General features: G+C 39.0%; 1 protein-coding gene across 3 annotated transcripts in view; it reads right to left on the bottom strand.

Moving 5' to 3' along the window:
* Positions 1-2,000: 2,000 nt before the first annotated feature.
* LOC144004163 (chemokine-like protein TAFA-2) overlaps positions 2,001-13,935 on the bottom strand; it is a 60,247-nt gene continuing 48,312 nt past the window's right edge. For 2 of the 3 annotated variants that reach the window (XM_077501168.1, XM_077501169.1), the window contains exons 3-6: positions 11,945-12,103; positions 8,418-8,542; positions 7,864-7,911; positions 2,001-2,737 (exon numbers count right to left, since the gene is read on the bottom strand). In XM_077501168.1, coding sequence (XP_077357294.1) covers positions 7,882-7,911; positions 8,418-8,542; positions 11,945-12,103 — 314 coding nt within the window. In that variant the 3' untranslated portion in view covers positions 2,001-2,737; positions 7,864-7,881. The remainder of the gene's footprint in view (positions 2,738-7,863; positions 7,912-8,417; positions 8,543-11,944; positions 12,104-13,935) is intronic. The other variant, XM_077501170.1, reaches the window with a different exon arrangement.

Genomic DNA, 13,935 nt, shown 5'->3' with positions numbered 1-13,935 from the left:
CTCCTTAACCTTTTCTGAGTCGTGTAGATAAGGTCTTATCATCTTTGTCATGGGAGATTGAAGTAAGAAAAGTCAAACTAACCAGGAGGGATGGAGGATTATAGCTTTGTTGTAAATCATCAAGCCCCCGACTAATGACACCAATTTGTGTGCTTTTTGAACTGATGGAAGTTGCTGTTTAATTTAGCGTTTGATTGAAAAAAATTCCCCCAACATGTGATGAAGCTGCAAGGCAAAACAACCTGCTGCGGCTAAATTGGAAAGCCATTTGTTTTAAAAAATGAAGCCCTTTCTTTCACCGCTTCATCTGCGAGTCATTTCAGAGCCGCTTTTCAAGAGGATCAATGTGCCCTCCGGGGACAAACTAAAAAATCACATTTTTTTTGTTTTTTTTTCAAAGGATTGATTCATTTTCAAAGAAAATATTGGGCTCACAGGAGGTCAATGTGACACTGGCGAGATTGGTGGAAGGCAGACGACAATTTCCTCTGGAGAAACTCGGATACAAGCCGGGACAATAGTGTGTGCATTTCAAAATCGACTCACTCCCATCGCAGCGGCGGCAGCGGCACACTTTTTTTTTTTTTTTCCCTGAAGTGCTTGCAAGCCTCCAGATTTGATATCATGGCTGCTGGCCCCACTGAGGTGACAAGCTGGCAAAAGCTTGGGGGGGTGTTTGCCGTGACAGCAATGCAGCTGATTGAAGTCAAAGGCATCATCCCCGGGATTCTTCTGCAGCTGTCTGAAAGTTGTGCATGTGACTTTCAATTTCACAAGCGGACGTGTGGCGCTATATTTAAATGCAGTGTTTATTGCAGCAATTGGAAACCGCCGTGGAAAAAATAGTTTTGCTGGTACAAAAATAGCCGTAAACTGGATATGGGATGGAAATGACTCGAAAGTGCCTAGTAAAGTCAAAATAAACGTCTTGCAAATTTAACACACTGCAGAGAAATGTGTGTGTGTGGGCATGTGTGTGTGTGTGTTTTTTTTTTTAAATAAACTCACTGAATTTTATGACAAACAAACCAAAAAAAAAAAGAGACTTTGCAAATCAGGAAAAATTAAGTTGTTCGCTCCGCTGCTACAATGAGGCACTCTAAAACAGTCACACTGGCTATCAATCAGTGTTGGTTTGTTTTTTCCAAATTTCCTACTCCAATTGCCTCCTTTCTGTGTGACGTGTGCGCACTCATGGCTGACAACGAGGCACTCTAAAATGGACATGCCAGCCTGAAGCCCAGCTCTATACGCTGGTTGTCCAATGAGACTTTTTTTTTTTTGGGGGGGGTCAAGTTCCCTCCTTCATCTTCCATCTTTTTCTGTGCGATATACATACACTATGGTCGTGGTGGACAACGAGGCACTCTAAAATGGACATGCCAATTCTCATGTTAATTCATTAGAAACTAATTGATTAAAGCACATAGAAATATAATTTTGGCCTGAAATGTCCCACCATTGTCTTTTTTTTTGTTTTGTTTTTGTTTTGCCTATTAATAGAGAGCAAACATTTGCATACTGACATGTTTTTACTGTAGGGTTGCTTATGAGAATGTTCTCCCCGTGTCTGCGTGGGTCTTCTCCGGGTACTCCGGTCTCCTCCCACATTCCAAAGACATGCATGGCAGGTTAATTGGGTGCTCTGAATTGTCCCTAGGTTTGCTTGTGTGCATGGATGGTTGTTCATCTCTGTGTGGCCTGCGATTGGCTGGCAACCAGTTCAGGGTGTCCCCCGCCTACTGCCCAAAGCCAGCTGAAATGGGCTCCAGCACGACCCTTGTGAGGAATAAGTGGTCAAGAAAATGGGTGGATGGATGGGTTGCTTATGATTTTTTTTTTTTGGTGGTATTTGGATTTTTTAGGTGAAACTTAAAATTAAAATAAATGTTTTTTTTCATACATCTAAACAATTCACATTCTTTTTTCATCCAACAATGCAATAAGACTTGTATCTAGTATGTGTTCAACTCAATATCAATACTCAATAACACAAATCATCAATGACACAACCACAGTTTATTCATGATGTCATCACTTATTCAGACAATGTCATAATTGGATTGAAAACAATCGTGTCAATCTTGTGTATTTGATTGAATGTCTCGATAGACAGACTTGATCTGATATTGGGTGAAGAAATAGCAAGAACTGCCAGAAAATTGATTTTCAAAATACCAAGGACGAAAAACTACTTTTCTGCTTGCTGGTTATAAAGATTGCAGATGCAGCTATTACTGCGGCAATGTGCATTTTTATGCAATTCCCCTCTGCCACGTTACTTTAAATTGTACAAAGGAAACTTGTTGCATAATGACATCGAACAATTCAGACACAACAGACGTGTCAGCGTGGTTGTGTACTTGTTTGGAAGTCCCCCTGAATATCTGCTACTCAGCTACAATACATCTTTTTCATCACGCTACTCTGTTTGTCGGCTATGATGCTTGTTGTCGTCGTCCGGCCGAAGAAACGAAGCCTGTCAAGGACGTATGACTCGAAGAATTCAACATTTAGGCAAAGTTCACCGTTGTAATCCACTACAAGCAGTACGGTATAAGAGAACAAATCCTGTTGTCTGCTAAGGCGTCTTGCAAACGAGTCCTCTTATTCAAATCCACTTCGTTGATTTGATGTCCAATCAAGTTCATGAGGGAGTCGCTTTTTCCAAGGATTCGCTGCAGTCTATTTACAGAAAAGTTCATTGAATCGGTCGGTCTCTTCTGCTTTCATTCACCTGTGATTGAAAACATGAAATGTTAGATGTGATAGAGCGATAGAGCTAGAGAGAGCTAGAGAGAGCTAGAGCTAGAGAGAGAGAATCTAGAGCTAGAGAGAGGGAGAGATAGAGCTAAGGAAAGAGAGTTCTAGAGAGAGGGAGGGAGGGAGATAGATCTAGATAGGGTGGGAGAGAGATAGAGAGGGAGAGCGGGATAGAGATAGATCTAGAGAGGGAGAGAGGGATACAAATAGATCTAGGGGATAGAGATAGATCTAGAGAGGGAGAGAGAGGGATAGAGATAGATCTAGAGAGGGTGGGAGAGAGAGAAATCTAGAGAGGGTGGAAGAGACATAGAGAGGGAGAGCGGGATAGAGATAGATCTAGAGCGGGAGAGAGGGATACAAATAGATCTAGAGGGAGAGAGGGATAGAGATAGATCTAGAGAGATAGATCTAGAGAGAGAGATCTAAAGAGATCTAGAGAGAGGGGGGGGAGGGAGAGGGACGGAAGAGGGGAAGAGTGATCTTGAGAGGGGAAGAGAGATTGAGAGAGAGGGAGAGAGATAGTTCGAGAGAGAGGGAGAGCGATAGATCGAGAGAGAGGGAGAGAGATAGATCGAGAGAGAGGGAGAGAGATAGATCGCGAGAGAGAGAGGGAGAGAGTTAGATCGAGAGAAAGGGAGAGAGATAGGTCGAGAGAGAGAGGGAGAGAGATAGATAGATAGAGAGAGAGAGAGAGAGAGAGAGAGAGAGAGAGAGAGAGAGAGAGAGAGAGAGAGAGAACTAGAGTAGGAGAGGGAAAGAGAGAGGGAGAGAGATAGTTCGAGAGAGAGCGATAGATCGAGAGAGAGGGAGAGAGATAGATCGAGAGAGAGGGAGAGTGATAGATCGAGAGAGAGAGAGAGAGAGGGAGAGAGTTAGATCGAGAGAAAGGGAGAGAGATAGGTCGAGAGAGAGAGGGAGAGAGATAGATAGAGAGAGAGAGAGAGAGAGAGAGAGAGAGAGAGAGATTTATCAGAGAGAGCAAGAGGGGGGAGAGAGAGAGAGATTTATCTAGAGAGAGCAAGAGGGGGGGAGAGAGAGAGATCTAGAGAGAGAGAGAGAGAGAGAGAGAGAGAACTAGAGTAGGAGAGGGAAAGAGGGAGGGAGAGAGAGAGGGAGAGAGAGATCTAGAGAGAGATAGAACTAGAGCGGGAGAGGGAAAGAGGCAGGGAGAGAGAGAGGGAGAGATAGATCTAGAGAGAGGGAGACAGATAGCTCTAGAGAGGGAGATATATCTAGAGACAGGGAGAGGTAGCTCTTGAGAGAGAGAGATCTAGAGAGGGAAAGGGAGAGATAAATCTAGAGTGAGAGATCTAGAGTGAGAGATCTAGAGAGAGGTAGAGAGACATAGACATTTTTTTAAACAGTTAATAGTTAACATTGTGAGGTCCGTGAACCCCTGATCTAGCAGAAAGTTTACTGAATGAGTCGAGATAAAGAACATGAGGCAGAGTTAAGATTGAACTTTTCTCAAAAGAACATCCAAGAAGAAGTCGTGAGACCTCAGCCTACACTTCCTGACAAAATGTTGGCAAAGCAGTAAAAAATTCACTTGATTTAACTCTTGAGGCCATTTAATATTCTAGCAGTTAACTTTTTCATGTGCACTCTAGTGAGAAGAGAGCATCGTCTGAGTAGAAGGTGAAACAAACAAGCACCTGATTGGAATTCTCATTTTCCCCCTTGTGCTTTCTTTGGCTTTTGAATTGAAAGCCATCCAACGAGGATCAGCAGCATCAGCAGGAGTGAACTTAACGGCCCCTGTTTCTAAGGTGGGAATGTTTTTTTGGCGCTCGGGATAAAGATGCTGCTAAGTTGGACGCGTGCGCTCTCCTGACTTGAAGTTGTGCAGATTAAATTGCCTGTCATGCCGTCGGAGTCGGCTGACTGGCAGCTCCTTTGCTCTCGCTGCAAAAAGAAAGTTCCGGGGGTGGGGAGTGTGCCGAGCAACCTTTTTGTGTGATAGCTCCTTCCATCGATTCGAAACTCCTGTCATCTGCCACGAACAATTGACCGACTCCAAGGAGCCATCATCAGACTTGTTATGGATGCACAACTTTGCATTTGGACGTGCATTTCTTTCTTTATTTTCTTTGGACTGCCTAGTAAGAACAGATTGCAGTTTGCTTGAAATTGACTTGAAATTGACAACAAAATAACGTATACCAGAGCTGTGCAAAATTTTGTGTGCAAAAGCCTCATTTCATATTTAAAGGGGACAGATCAGGCAGGTCTTCTTGTAAAAAACAAACAAAAAACATTTTAAGTATGAAATAGTTTACTATACAGCCGACTTGTCATTTAATTATCTTTAACTCATTCACTGGTAGCCATTTTGACTGAAGCAACCCCCTTCGCTCCCGGCTGTTTTACTGGATTTTGACTGATTTTGCAAGGCCCGCAGAATATTGTGTTCTAATGCTATAAAAACATGGAACCTACCAAAAGAAAGATTCAAGTCTCTTCTATCATTGGGGAAAAAAAATATTTGTCTCTGTTTCCGATTTGCAGCAATTAGCATTAGAATATAGCTAAGTTTCATCATTATTCACAAATCTAATTTGAATTGTGAGTAGTTTTCTCTAACATGGCCCTGCTTGATCTCCTTTGCTCTGCTGCCACCTGCTGGTCGTTTGTGTAATAAGTACCATTTCTTCAACCGTTCTTTGCAGTTGAGAGGCTGCATCAAAGCCTTCTGTATGCTCTAGCATTAAAAAAAATAAATAAAAAAAATAAAAATAAATTATAAATACGTCTTTGGTACACAATATATCTAAAACGTATTTATACATTTTTGGGGAGCAAATTAGTTGATTAATTGAATAAAACTATATTTAAAAGAAATCACTGTTTAGTGATGTGTACATTTTAACAAGTCAGTTTTAGGGAAAAAATATAAATCTATGCAATGCCATTCTTTTGAAAAACTGAAATGTAAAATAGTTTTTGTTTAGTTTTTTTGCACTCATATTTGTATAGTTTTCAGTGGTTAATGTCAAGTCAAATTGAATTATATATAGTCCTAAATCACATTTTATTTTTTTGGATTTAATTCTTGAATGATATTTCTATATCCATTTTTGTTTTCTATTTATTTATTTATTTATTTATTTATTTATTTATTTATTTTTTGTTTAATCTACTCAGAGTAGTGAACATCCTAAATTACGCCAACTTCAGAAGATTCTACCAAACAAGTGTGGCACAATCATATTCAAAGTAAGTCATAAATCAGATAAAAATAATGCTAATTAATAGGGATGTAACGATATCCAAACATCACGATATGACAATACGATAATTATCACGATATCGTGGGGATGATGGCGATACAAAAAGTCATATTGTTGAAAAATGAAATAGCTCATACTAAAAAAAAAAAACACACAATATTGTGCTTTTGTACAATACAGCAATACAAATCTAAAAGTTATATTATATATACAAAATGTATAAATATATATATTTGAGTCACTTACTTGCTATTGTGCGCACACATTGAGTTCCTCCACATATTGACTCGGTTCACAAGCACATTTTGTTCCCCTGACCATTAGCGTGGCTTTTAAACTTAAGAAGGCCCAAAACACATGTCGAGATCCGGTCCTCAAGGACCGGAGCACTGCCATGTTTTCTAGGCTTCTCTACTCCAACGCACCTGATTCAGTGATCAGGATAATTATCAGGCTTCTGCAGAGCTTGCTGATGAGCTTAAATAAGAATCAGCTGTGTTGAAAATGGAAGGCCTCGAAAACCTGTAGGGCCCTCAAGGGATTCAGTTTGACACCTATGGGCCAAAACATGCCTTGTGAAAATTAAACGGCACTAAAAAAAAAAACTAAAAAAAAAACTAGCCACCAGAGGGTGCTAGAACTGCACAAAATTGAAATCAACTTGACTTTTTTTTTTTTTTTTACACAGAAAATTGCTTTTAAAATCGTGACATGACAACGATGATATATTGTGGGAGATTTAATATTGCGATATCAAGATATTGCCGGTATCATTACATCCCTACTAATTAATCTGTGGCTTTATCACTTTCAACTTGTTTCATGTAAACACATTTACAGTATTTCGACAATAAAATTAAATAAGGCATGTTTTGGCCCATAGGTGTCAAACTGAATCCCTTGAGGGCCCTACAGGTTTTCGAGGCCTTCCATTTTCAACACAGCTGATTCTTATTTAAGCTCATCAGCAAGCTCTGCAGAAGCCTGATAATTATCCTGATCACTGAATCAGGTGCGTTGGAGTAGAGAAGCCTAGAAAACATGGCAGTGCTCCGGTCCTTGAGGACCGGATCTCGACACGTGTTTTGGGCCTTCTTAAGTTTAAAAGCCACGCTAATGGTCAGGGGAACAAAATGTGCTTGTGAACCGAGTCAATATGTGGAGGAACTCAATGTGTGCGCACAATAGCAAGTAAGTGACTCAAATATATATATTTATACATTTTGTATATATAATATAACATTTTTAGATTTGTATTGCTGTATTGTACAAAAGCACAATATTGTGTGTTTTTTTTTTTTTAGTATGAGCTATTTCATTTTTCAACAATATAACTTTTTGTATCGCCATCATCCCCACGATATCGTGATAATTATCGTATTGTCATATCGTGATGTTTGGATATCGTTACATCCCTATTAATTAGCATTATTTTTATCTGATTTATGACTTACTTTGAATATGATTGTGCCACACTTTTTTGGTAGAATCTTCTGAAGTTCGCGTAATTTAGGATGTTCACTACTCTGAGTAGATTAAACAAAAAATAAATAAATAAATAAATAAATAATCTTTCATATTAAGTCATGATGCATTTGCCTTTATTTGAGAATAAACCTAACCCGTAAAACCCAAACATTAATCAAATTTGAGTCTTAAATATTGTGGACTAATCCAGTGGATATTGTAGCATTTATGTCCTGATCCTATTTGCATTTTTAATTGAATGATTCTAGGTAACAAGGTAGGAAAATCTGCTTGCAGATATTCTTGCCACTTGCTGTGTTAACACCTTTTTTGAAACGGGAACTGTGAAGTGTCATTATAAATATTACCGGGGTGTCAAAGAGCCAATAAAATGACTCACCTGGTGAAGTATGTGACGTTACCATAGTTGGTCCCGATCCGCAGATATCTTCCCCATCATCCATGTAAAAAAAACAAAAAAACAAATCATTCAGATTTGATCATCGGTGCAATTCCAAATCCGCATTCACTCTGACAAGCCTAAAATAAATATATTTGGCATATTCAAGTCCCGACAAGTCCCCGAATCAATAGCCCCAGGCTCCAGGCTGACAGCTCCGGGCAGGTGTGGTGTGGACACTTTTAAATAATTAAGTACATGGAGAGAGGCAGAAGTCATCATAACACACTGAAGGATCGTGTAACGACGTTAAAAGCGGGTCATTCGAGCATGTGATTGGCCAGTTTGGGTGATCAGAGTGTTTTGAAAGTGCTAAGGAGACATGGCAGGACATTGATTAGACGCCCCCCGGAGGGCCCGACTTGCAAACATGAGCTCCCTTTTTCAACCCGGAGAAACGCAAGAGAAGCTCGTTGACTTCCAACCTAAGCGCCCTAAGGTCACGTTCAACAAGTTAATTCCCGTTCGACAGACATGCTCCAAAAAAATCTTACCTTTGTGGTTTTGATTTTGTTCCCTGTGGCGCAGCTCCAGCCCTTCAGATCGGGAAGGACTTTGCATTCCTCGCCGTCAAGGCACGGGTGCATCTGACACCACCACTTCTGCTCCACGATGGAGGCTGCAAGACACGTTTTTTTTTTTTAAGAGTTTGATGGCATCTTTAAGCTTGTCAATATCAGGCCAATATTGACGCAGATATTTTTTTTAAAAATAATGTTGATACATCATTAATTTAATAAAATGAATTTGCATGACCATTAATAGTTTTGTGTACGATAACATCGGTGGCCAATAATTATCAGCAATTATTGACCCAAAAAAAAAAAAAAAGCTTTTCCTGATTAATTTCTATTTTGAGTTAGCAAAAATGTCCTTCGTTTTAGTCTTTGGCAATTCATTTAATGCATGAGCCTTTGGGGATGATTTTAAATATGATTTTAAGATTTATTTTGATATTAACTCATTCACTCGCCACCATTTTGACTGAGGCAACCCCCTTCTCTCCCGGCTGTTTTACTGGATTTTGACTGTTCTTTTGCTATAAAAACATGGAACCTACCAAAAGAAAGGTTAGAGTCTCTTCTTTCATCTGGGAAAAAAAGTATATTTATCTGTTTCCTTTTTGCAGCAATTAGCATTATAATATAGCTAGGTTTCATTATTCACAAATCTGTTTAGAATTGTAGGGAAGCAGCTCATTTTCAACATGGCCCTGGTTAATCTCTTGTACTCTGCTGCCACCTGCTGTCCGTTTTTCTAATTACTACCCTTGCTTCACCCGTTCTATGTAGTTGAGAGGCTGCATCAAAGCCTTCTGTTTGCTCTAGAATAAAAAAAAACAACAACAAAAAAACGTATAAATACGTCTTTGGGACACTTAAACGTTTAAAATAGAATACGTTTTTGGGAGCAAATGAGTTTATTAGAATAAGGACGTTTGAAAGTGTGTCACACAGACGCGACGTCATCTAGCAGCAGACAATTGAAGAGCACCTTCAGATGATGTCGCTCCCATGGTATTTTTTTTATTTTATTTTTTTTAATAATGCACACAAGTAATACACGTTTTTTTTTTAAACTGAAACTAAGTAAAACAGAACCACCCTGAAAACTAATTAAAAGTAACTCAATTTAAAAAAAAAAAACCATCAAAATGTAATCAAAACTAACTCAAATGAATAATTCCAAAACTATAATAACCCTGCCACATACTTCACAAATTGTTTTAAATGAGCCATTTATTTATTTAGAAGCACTTTTGTGTTGCGGAACAGTAAGCTGGCGTCTGTCTAGTCGACAAATTAAATGCTTAATTAAATGCGTTTTTTGTTTTTTTTTTGCAAGCTTTGCTGTCTAAAACCTTGTCGAGCATAAATTAGACTCGCAACTCGCGACATTCACACAATCCAATAGGATGCTCAGCCTATTACACAGACTGTTATCTATATTGCACATCCCCTTCATTTAGCATTAGCAGAGGATGATGGTCGCTATCATCTGCGTGATAACAGCACAGCCTCAATTGCACTGGAATGATACTGAAATCAATTTGGATCACACACATTTTATAACTCGTATAGAAGCGCTGTAGTGGAAAATGTACACAGGCCCAATGGCGGGAGGGCAGATGGCTATTAAAAAAAAAAAAAAAAAAAAAAAAAAAAAAAAAAAGCGCTCATAATTCCTTGTCAAATGATAACGACAAAGAGCCCATTGCATGTGTTTCCGTTAATGGTCAATGATGTGAATATGATGGCCGGAAACATCTGGAAGCGTGTTGTTGATTCACTTATTTTCACCAAATGGCTTTGACCTCCAACACATTCATTAACAAAGAAGCGCATTGTGTAATGAGCGGTGGATTATTGAGTTGAAAATGTTTGTTTGGAAGTGTCCGTTGGCCCATTTGGAATTAGAAACACAAGCTAATGCCGTTTGGATGCGTCAGTAACTTTGATTCTTTTGAATATTTTCCGCAATGTAAATTGGAGCCAAGTCACTATTTTCAAAGCATGATTCAAATCCGAGCAAGTCCTCTCATGTGATGATTTATCAGGAAGAGGCTGTCTCACACAGAGCGCAGTTAAAGGTAATTCCATCCCGGAGAAAAAAAAAAGGAATAATTAAAAGGTTAAGTGCTGGTCACTTTTGCTGAGAACACCCGCCAAGCGCTAAACTGATGCCGGTGTCTCGCAGCTCTAATTTGCAGAAAATGTCAATACGAAAATGTCAAGGAATAGGTCAGACACAATTGGATCCAGAGTTTTAGAAAGAAAGCTCGACCAAAGCAAAGTCACTCGCCCGCTTGTGCTGAGTTACAGGTCGGACAAATTAGCATGCTAGGAGAAACAAGTTGGCGTTTAAAGGAAACCATTAAAGCTGATATCAGTCCTTTAAGTTGTGCATTACTTTTATTTCTTTTCTGCTTTCTTTGTTTCCATTACTGTAGTTCTATCCGCTGCATCTGATGGGGCACCATGTCCTGGCCCCAATGTCAGTAATAAAACGAACTACTATGTGATTTAAAAAAAAAAAAAAAAAAAAAAAAAAAAAAAACTAGCCTCTTCCATGTGACAATAACTAGAGCTGCAACAAACAATGAAATAAGTCAATTACAAAAAAAAAAAAAAAAAAAATGGTTGAAGCAAAATTTTCAGCCTCAAAGCTTTGCAGGGATCATTTTGTCCAGACTGTTAATTAGAGCTGTCAAGATTAATCGATTAATCGACCACGAATCAATTATCAAATTAATTGAAAGCTATTTTAATAATCGAGTAATCGTTTTGAGCCATTTTTTTAAATTAAAATTGTCCAGATCCTCTGATTTCATCATATCAGCAGTACTGATTTCGTTAGTCCTTCATGGAAGAAGACTAATCATCTTCTGTTTAATCAAAATAAGACATTTACAAACATCTGTTTTTACTTTGCCATAGGCTGTTTTTCTCTTGACACCCATGTCACTCACCAGACCAGCAGAATGTGAGGAGGCAACTCCAAGTGGACAGAAATAATACTTGCACCAGACGTACGCACATTATAGTGTCTTAACATTCTGGTGGTTGCTCAATTAATGGATGGGATAATTGATCAAATAATCGGTTCTAAAAATATTTGGTAGCCGTCGTCCTTGTGATTGCATTCACGTGGCTGATATTCAGGGTCACATCTCAACAACAAAACATCAGTGTAGACAAATCTTACGTCATATTACAAAAACTAGAGCTGCAACAAACAATAAAATAATCCAATTACAGAAAAAATGGTTGAAGAAGCTTTGCAGGTATCATTTTGTTCAGACTGTTAATTAGAGCTGTCAAGATTATTAGACAAATAATCATCAAATTGAAAACTATTGTAATAATCGAGTAATCGTATGGAGCCATATTTGTTTTTATATAAAACTGTCCAAATCCTCTGATTTTAGCATATCAACATAATTGTTTACTCATTTCTGTAGTCCTTCATGGAAGAAGACTTCTGCTGTTCAAAACGTCAGCGTAGAACAAATCTTACTTACCGTCTACGCAGGAGGGGGCGGCTCTGGTGGTGCCGGCCACTTGGCCCGGAAAGCAGGAGCACTTGACGGTTTGCGAGCGCTCTTCGATTTTGTTCTTGTTGCAGCAGCGGTGCAAGGCGACCACCTCGCAGGTGCCCGTGGGAACATGCTGCTGCGCTGCTAGAAAGATGACGGGGGGGGGGGGGGGGGGGGGGGGGGGGTCGGGGGGCAATGGGGAGGGTTGGAACAATCAGTGTTTAATCCTACACTCTGTTGTAAGTTATTACCCTCCACTCGTGGCCTTGGATTGATTCTCCCATAAGAGAATCTCTCTGGGGCCTTTACAACACCTCTTTCATCTCGCTCACTGCTAATACTCACTAAAGGAGACAGCCCATTTTCTTTTAAGGACTCTCCTCGTGTACAAGTTTTCTTGTAAGCATCATTCAATAAAAAAAATTGCTAGCATCTCTAATTCCCGTGATACTTGCGCATCTTTCTGACTGACGGATCATCGGGCCTTTGGTGAAGAAGTCGAGCAGTTCGTCTGTGCCTTTTAAAAACCACAATATGCAATATAGTAAATGAAGTCATTCCAAAGGCTTTGGATGGCGATGGCGCGCACGTTTGTAATACGGAGGATGAGCAGCTTGGCCCTTGCCATGCTAACAAATAGTGTTAATTTGATCAGCCATTTTTAAATTTAGTCTTAGTTTTAGTCCAATTTCAATCATGTTTGTTTTTAATCATACAGTAGTTGGTCAATCTCATCCCATTTTTATTTAGTCCATTTTTAATCGACTATAAAATCCAGCTTTTTAGTATTTGTCTCAGTACACGAAAACACAATTGTATTCATCTAGTTTTAGTCAACAAAAACTGTCAGGACAATCATTTTACCCCTTTATATTTTTTTTGTTGACAGATATTTGAACATTTCAGATCTAAAACTATTTCACATGAAAGTTTCTCATCTTTTTGCTGAAAAACAAATTCACATGCAATTACTGTATATCAACAATTGTTTATTAATGCTCCATTCTATATGAGCCAGTAAATTAGCCAGCATTAGTTAGCGGTTGGATTAACGCTAGTGTTGGACTGTTATAGCCATTGGATTAATGTTACCGTAAAACTATGATTTACTTTTTTTTTCTTTTCTAAAATTTCACTGTGAATCCACCTCCTGTCTGTCCCATGTGTTAGTGCACATTGCATTTGCTAGCTGCAGATTGGAAAGGGGGCGTGTCAGTGTGTGTCACATGACAGTGTCACAGACGTGACAGATTAGCAGAGACCAGAGTTTATAAAATCATATAATAATGTCTCGATTTTGTTCATGAACTAAAATGTCCGTAGATTTTAGTCCAGTTTTTAATTTTCATCTTGTCTTCATTAGTCAATGAAAATGCATCTTGATTTAGACTGATTTAGTCCCAATTATTGTTCATGAATGAGGGTTTTAGTCTAGTTTTATTCCTGAGAAAAATGTGTTGACGAAATAATTTTTGTTTAGTTTTCGTTGATTAAATGAACACGACTAACAAGGTCCCATTGATTATGAGCAGAGACGACAAACATACTCCATACGTACAGACTAAATGCTGCTTTAGCTCAGTCTGACTCTATAGTCAGTAGTTGTTTAATAGTCATTGATGCAATCAATCAGTGTTGCACAACGATTGTATACATGTATTTATTTATTTTTATTTAGCCAGTAACTATAGAACGGAACCAATTCCGCCCAAGCAGCAGCAGTCGGATACACGGACGGCAAAAGTGCAGCGCTGCAAAACTTGGAGCCAATTTCCAGATCACGCTTCCAATGTCTGAATTATTTAGAGCCTCAACGGCTCCTTCCTCTATTAACCGCTTGTGACATTTTCATGAGGCGTCCTTCTCCACATACTTCCGCCACCATAAACTGAAGATTCCGAAAGACATCCTAATTGTCTGCTGCGCTTCGGAGGTCTGTTAAATGCAACTTTTATGGTATTCGCTTACAGTAGTCA

The sequence above is a fragment of the Festucalex cinctus genome, chromosome 16 (genome assembly GCF_051991245.1).
Source record: "Festucalex cinctus isolate MCC-2025b chromosome 16, RoL_Fcin_1.0, whole genome shotgun sequence".
Classification (NCBI taxonomy): Eukaryota; Metazoa; Chordata; class Actinopteri; order Syngnathiformes; family Syngnathidae; genus Festucalex; species Festucalex cinctus.
This window is presented reverse-complemented; position numbering and strand designations above follow the sequence as displayed.